This window comes from Acyrthosiphon pisum, chromosome A2 (assembly GCF_005508785.2).
Source record: "Acyrthosiphon pisum isolate AL4f chromosome A2, pea_aphid_22Mar2018_4r6ur, whole genome shotgun sequence".
NCBI lineage: Eukaryota > Metazoa > Arthropoda > Insecta > Hemiptera > Aphididae > Acyrthosiphon > Acyrthosiphon pisum.
In genome coordinates this window covers 67259418-67266866 of record NC_042495.1, presented here as the reverse complement: position 1 = coordinate 67266866, position 7449 = coordinate 67259418, and the positions used below count along the sequence as shown (strand labels likewise).

Here is a 7449-nt window from a genome sequence, read left to right as displayed (position 1 = left end):
GTTATGTCTAATATCAATTTATAAAATTATGGTTAATACAAACTTTATTTATAAAGTTACAATAAGTAGGTATACAGACTGAATCACGGACATTCCTCCCACCCACCGGAATGTTTTCGGTGTAGTAGGACATTTTCCCCCGATACATTTCTGATGCGGACAATTCTTTCCCCTTTTTTTTTAAGTTTACTATTTCATAATAATACTTTATTATTTAATATGAAAAATGTATTATTTTATTATTAAATATTTTGCTTATTGTCTAATATTTTCAAATATTTTCATAAATATAATAAATTATAAATGTATATTTTTGATCAACTGAACTACTTGAGTAAAATTCAAAAGCAATTATTAAATTGTTAAATATCCAAACTGGTAGTCTTAACATTAAATAATAAGCAATCGATACCAACTAATGACCTGGGGCTGTTGGTACGTAATATTGTAAAATATACCTACCGATCGCACTATCGCCCGTATGAGCCAATGTTTTGGGAAAGTGTAGAGCTAGTTGTTATTGAGAATTCTCGATGATCGAGGGGGAATAATTCTCATATTATATTTTGTGTAAACAACTAAATATTAATAATAATAATAATATCCTAGTTCCTAGATATGAGTCTAGATAATAATATAGTCATGTCATAATATAAACACGTATAAACATATTCTGACATTCTGTCGAAATTTACAATATTTGATAATTTGTTTTTAGAAAAAAAATAGAACAAAATTTAATGCGTTATAATTTATAGAATATACTTAATTATAAATTGTTATAAATATTGAAAAAAAATTCATGGGGGGGATTTATCCTTTTTTTCCTTTTTTTACAAATCGTATTTATTATAGGTTCTATAAAAATCTATAAAAGGCTCTTTACAAAAGTTTACTATCGAAGGAGCCTTCAAAAATATTTTTTTGAAGTTTAAAATAATTCTATCGACTTTTGGGAAATTTTTCTAATTGATCGGGCCTAAAATAGTATTGGCCTACAGTTTGCTTAATAATCGTAGATTGCGATTACAAACGAGAAAGATAATTAACATTATGATAATCGACAAGCTAATGGAAACTGAATGTGTTACGATAAAGTGTAACTTTCAACAAGAAAAATGCAAACGGAAATGCAAATATATTTATAAATGTAAAAAAAATTCAAAAATGAATAAAATGCACCAAAAATAGTAAAAAATGACCGTAAAGCTATAAATTCCCTAAAAACGCAAAATAAATATTTTATCATTTAATCCTATATTCCATGAATCAAATTTCTGTTAAGACGAGCCTCGTATGTTAGCATTAGAAAAAAGATGCAAATGCATCAAGTTCCGGGCCTTAGTTATCTCTCATCAGTCATCTCCATCCCTGTTTATGGGTGTATTTGAAATCGGTTACTGTTAATTGTTAAGTGTAGTTAGTTTTATCGGATAAAACAAAATTACATACTTTGTTAACCATGTTCCATGGTCTGGTGTACTTGTTATATATTCATAATTTGCTTATTTTATCTGCTTTGCCAAGTTATAGCGTACTACTTGTTACTTGTACAATTAGTATTTGTTCCATATCGTAGCGTAGATAACACGATTGGCGTTTATGCGTTCATTACTTTATACTTGTGGATACTTGCCATGCCGTTTCTACGGTCCAAAGTCGGTTCCTAGAGTTGCACATTTGTCACTTTTGAGGATTGTTTGTAAACATGTCTTTAGTCAACGGAGCGGGTAATATACTTGACAAATATGCCAGTCGTTAAGAGGGCTCTACACCCGCATGCTTTTTCTCTGTCTTACAAACACATAAAGGCAGATATAAAGGTATGGTTTCCCTGCAGCTTCAAACAGTGGAACAGCAAGGCGTCGTCACGTCGCGTCTAGACGCCGGCCTATGTTCGGACCGGTAGTGACGCTAAACGCCGTGTCCAAACGCTTCGGGGAAAACGTATAAATGAATAAAACAAATAAGTTATTATAATTAATAAGTACCTACTTTAGAAATATTATTAAATTATTGATGATTATGCTATACAGTGTTTTTCAACGACAAAGGTAGGTATTAGGTAACACAAAATATTTTGAACTCATGACCATGAAATTCAGGTTTTTTTTTAATGCATACAGCTTAAGTAATATCGCACTTATTTTTGAAATATAAAAAAAAACCGCGCAATTATTCTGAAAAAGAACATTTTTTTGAATTGCACCTCTATCCTTTTTGAGTTCGAATAATATTACGATACCACATCTTCATTTTTAAAAATCATACTAAACCACACATATAACTTTGTACAATCGTTGAATTGTAGATCGACTGTTAAAAAATACCATTGAATCAAATACAACATGTTTATAAACCGAAACTTTAACTCACTGCCGATAATTCAATTTTTAAGATGTTTATGACAGTTGTTTAAAAAAAATAATAATTTAAATTTCGACTTAAATTTTTTTTTTATTTAATTATTTCAAAATTAGTTGTGTATTAAGTCTTTTATGCAGTAAGAAAATCCAAATTAAATGCACGGTCATATTTTCGAAATATTTTTTGTTACCTACCTATATGGTTGAACATACTGTAAGTATTATTGTACTATTATAGTACTACCTATATAGGTATCTATATATATTTACCACTAATTGTTTTTAAACTGTTAAAGAGACAAAGATAAAAATTATGTTGAAGTTCAAACTCTCTCTAACTATACCTTAATTATAATGTGAGCCATTATTGATTAAAAAACATCTAAAGTCAATATTAAATATTGATTTAGCATGAATAATAAATTATGGTTAACTCATTGAAACTGGGTATTGGTGACTTGAATATTAGGTTATAATGTTATATATTATATGTAAATGCTTGTGTGTCGTGTGTGTAATATTAACTACTAAATATTGCCAATGTATTGTACAAATATTCTTTCCTTGAATGATTATTTTCAAATTACTTTGAGAGGATAACATAATTGAATCATACTCGTAGACAATGTGTCTATCATAAGTCTAAACGTAGATCTTTTGCATTTCTACTTATTTTTTTTATATCTTTTAAAAATTACAATATAGTTTCGCTATAGATTGGCAAATAATGCAAATAAGTATGCCACAGGATGTGGTCAATTTCATTAAATTAGAATTTAAACCTTCAAGGTTTAGGTATTCAGTTGCAATAGACTGAGGTTTTAAAATATAATTGAAGGACATTTATTTTGCAATGATTGTGATAGCTGATAATCCTAACTTAACCCTTGAAAAATGAATTATCATTTTATTATTTTACTATTTTTATTATATGATACTAATTATATATACGTTTATAAGATATTAAGTTAAAATAATCCGTTATCAATATAGCACAATTCCGATAAAATATTTAAATATCCCAAGACCAAATTATCCCTGGAAAAATATCCCAACATCAAAATAGTCAATGATAAAATTGAAAATATAATCACAATAACAAAACAAAAAATATTATTTTGCATATTTTTAAACTGAATAATAGGTATTTGTAATTATTTAAATTAGTTGCTGAGCTAAAAAAAAATGCATTTATATTATATTATTTCGTAGGTATAACAAATTATTTTAAAATTTTCTAAAAAAAAGTTCAGTACGTGCAGTCGTGCGAAACACTTACCGTTATCAAAATTGGTATATTATAACGATTAAAACACCTAACACTTTGTATAAATAGTGCAATTATTATACTTATAATCACATTTTTTATGATATAGAGGTTAAAGTTTTAAATTAATATTTACGCGGAATACCTATCTTGTCAACGAATATTTTTCCGCGGATATTCTTGCCGGGACATTTTGACGTATCACCGACTGTATTTACACAACGAAGTGCCTCTTAATGTCCACCTTTCAAGCATTTTCGGTACATCTGTAACAAATTTTAAATAATTTATCCAAGTATCTTGTTTGCTTGTTTAATACAAAATATCTAAACCTATCGATTTTTCTATTAAAGGTTTTATTATTATTTATATTAGTAATTTAAAAAGAAACCTAAATATTCTAGTCATGTTTTCATTGTGAAAATGTGTTTTTGGCGTAGTCTTGTTATGCGTCAATGAATTTAAAATTAGTGTAACCCAATTATTTGTATTTGTTGTCCGATAATGAAATCAGAATACTTGGCATTTAATATTCATATTATATAAAAATATTCCATTCTTTTTTTTTGACGTATTAGGTTTTGGGTTACTACGAGTCCGCGTATGATTTGAACACGTGTGGCATAAGGATAATGTTGAATATATTATAATTAATTTTATTATTTTCTTTATTATTAATTTGAGAAAAGTACTATACCTACTGCTATAGTATTTTTGTAATTCATATTTAGTATTATGGTGATTTATATTACGATAACAGTTATTTGTAAGAACTATGGATCATAGTTATTTCAAATACAATGCTGTATTTAATATTGTTATTAATAATGATAAAAATAAATTAATATGTGATGCGTGAATTATTAAAACAGAATGTTACATTATTTCAAATTTGACTGCACTCGAAAAAAGTTCACCCCAAAATTATCGAGGCCGGTGTAGTGAGTATACAGTTATGAGTGATAATATCCTATGTACCAAAAACAAAGAGACTGACAATCGAAAATGGATGTGACAACGCTAGAAAGGTCATATTCCAATGGGCACATGACCAAGACGAAAGCAGAAAAAAAATAATATGTCGTGAGGACAAAATAAATCATTGTATCTAAAAAAACGACTTCGAATAGAGCTGAGATAATCTAATCCTTATTAGCACATTAGCACTACCTTATATTTTTCAACTTTTGGTTTCTAAATGTTCAATTTAAATGTTTAGAAAAAGTTTTAAGAAAATCAAGAAATCACGTTTTTAAATGATTTCTGATCTCTAAAAATGTTAAATGAGCATTTTGAGAATTTTCATTGTCCAAACAAATAAAGATGTCCATCGAAAAAATAAATTTTATATGTTTAATTTTATACCTATACATTATTTTGTTAATAATCTATACATATATTAATTTTACAGGAGTTACACGGCTACCGGCGACACATGGGATACACAATTATGTCTTGGGTAGTGACAATCATAACATGTGGCGCTCTTCGTTTAATATTTTACTGGTGGCCAACATTAATGTTGTTTTCTACCCATATGAAATGTTCATTGCAATCTGCCGAAAAAATTTTAGTGGTGGTATGTTCATATGTTTTTTGTTAATGCATGGATTAGCCATACCTACAGTTTTACAATATTTTATATTTTCACTGTAGGAAACTTATAAAAAAGATCATAGAAGCAAACATGTAGCTGAAATAGAAATCATCAATTCCTCTTCGCTGTTGCCAAGGTACGTGGTTTATTTAGTTTTTATACTCCAGTGCGATCAAGGAGAGGATTCCTCGAGGACCAATAGGGCTCTCCTTATCGCTTGACGTAATAATAGTGGGCCTATTGTTTGTTGCCTATCCAGTTAGTGCAAGACGATTATACTGTTACCAATGTGTCTATCCGTATTGTGTTCAAACAGCGAAGCATGCCGCGTGAATGGCTGGGACAGACAGGCGTACTTTGAACTCAAATCACTTGGCGATTCAGCAAAACTGCCAGTGCGAACACCAAGTGGAATTTTCAAAGGTATATACAATAATTACATTTTTTAATAAATTATTCATAGTTTTAATAATAATTATTATCAATATTATTTTAGACCTGGACGAAATAAGACGATTCGACTTCAAGAAGTACAGATTCATTTGGGATGTGGACAACAAGGAGTTCTATTTGTTAACTGGAATTGACTGCGGTATAAATACCCACGAATTGCATGAACAAAGGGGAATATCTGCTCGAGATCAATATCTTCGTCGCGCTGTGTACGGGCCAAACCTCATTGATGTTCCATTGCAGACTATTTGGTCATTGATTTACACTGAAGTCCTTAATCCATTTTATGTATTTGAAATATTTTCATTTATACTTTGGTACCTTGACGATTATTTATCATATGCCTCAGCTATATTTGTTATGTCATTAGTCAGTATTATTACTGCTGTTATACAAACAAGGAGGAATCAAAGGAACCTTAGGAGTACCGTGCATTCCAGCGATGTTGCTAATGTACTACGAGAGAATAACGTAATTACAGTTCCTACAGAATTGTTAGTTCCAGGGGATGTTTTGGTTATCCCTAGTCATGGTTGTGTTATGCATTGCGATGCAGTCCTTCTCACTGGACATTGTATTGTTAATGAAAGTATGCTTACAGGTTAGTTAATGTTATGTTTAAATTAAAATTTTGGATAAACTTTACATTATAGACTAAAATATTAGATTACATGTAATTTTAGTACCAATTCAATTCCAAGTGTACATATATCTTACATTATTAATTAACATGTAATTTTTGACATAAAAAAAATGATTAATTGATGATGACAAAAGTAAGTTTTATTGTATTTCAATTATTCAAATTTAATTGATTTTATCTTAATGACATATTATAAAACAAAGTCCCTTTTTCTCTCTGTATGCTTAGATCTTTAAAAATACTCAATGGTTTTTAATGCGGTTTTTTTTAATTGAGAGAGTGATTCAAGAGGAAGGTTTATATCGTCCCCGTTCATGCAAAGTACACTAAGTCCAAAAATCTACTTAGAAATTTGTATTTTAACAATAATAAGAGCTATAAATTTCAGTGTCATATTATTAACAGCTACTTCCCTTAAGGGAAACTCAATTAAAAAAAGAAAAAAATTTGGTTACATATGGTATACATTTAAAGTTTGAAAAAATTTCAAAAGCTGATTCATGTTTTTGGACTTAGTGTGTTTTGCATGAACGGGGACGATATGTATATAAACACCCCTGGGAGGTGCTCAAAAATGAATTTTGAGATTTACGATAGACATTTTTGTTTATTAATGGTTACTATGGACACAAAAATATAAAAAATATTCAAATTAAAAAAAAAAAAGGTGGGTAAGTGGATTTCGCTCTGCTGTACAGTAGGTTACAAGTGGGTCACTGTATAATGGATGGTATTAAATTTGAATTCAATGATATAATATCATTGTATAAGAAAAACGATTCTGAGCGGAGACGGTATGTTAGTCTAGGTATAAGACATAATATTATATTAGGTACCTATAATAAATTCCAAATTAATCATATCATAATATTTATTAGGTACTTATAACGCGTTATACATCAACAAAAAACCGTGGTACTATCATAGATATATAATAGTATACTTTAGAAGTTTCAAGTACCCACGAATAATATTATACAATCACAACAAAATAACTAAAATAGTTATCCTAGGTTTTTAATATGTAATTTCGTCCAAATTTGTACTTAAAATGACTATAAAAATAAACTGCGTAAATGTATTTTTTAGATTTTTTGGTAACAGAATTAATTACTTACGTGGA

At 28.8% G+C, this 7449-nt stretch overlaps 1 protein-coding gene across 5 annotated transcripts in view; it reads left to right on the top strand.

Annotated features, from left to right (window-relative positions):
* LOC100169439 (probable cation-transporting ATPase 13A3) overlaps positions 1-7449 on the top strand; it is a 23278-nt gene that overhangs the window by 9510 nt on the left and 6319 nt on the right. For 4 of the 5 annotated variants that reach the window (XM_016804430.2, XM_029489448.1, XM_003244550.4 and 1 more), the window contains 4 exons: positions 5045-5212; positions 5290-5366; positions 5547-5653; positions 5727-6284. In XM_016804430.2, coding sequence (XP_016659919.1) covers positions 5045-5212; positions 5290-5366; positions 5547-5653; positions 5727-6284 — 910 coding nt within the window. Of the gene's footprint in view, positions 1-5044; positions 5213-5289; positions 5367-5489; positions 5654-5726; positions 6285-7449 lie in introns of those variants that run through there. The other variant, XM_008184964.3, reaches the window with a different exon arrangement.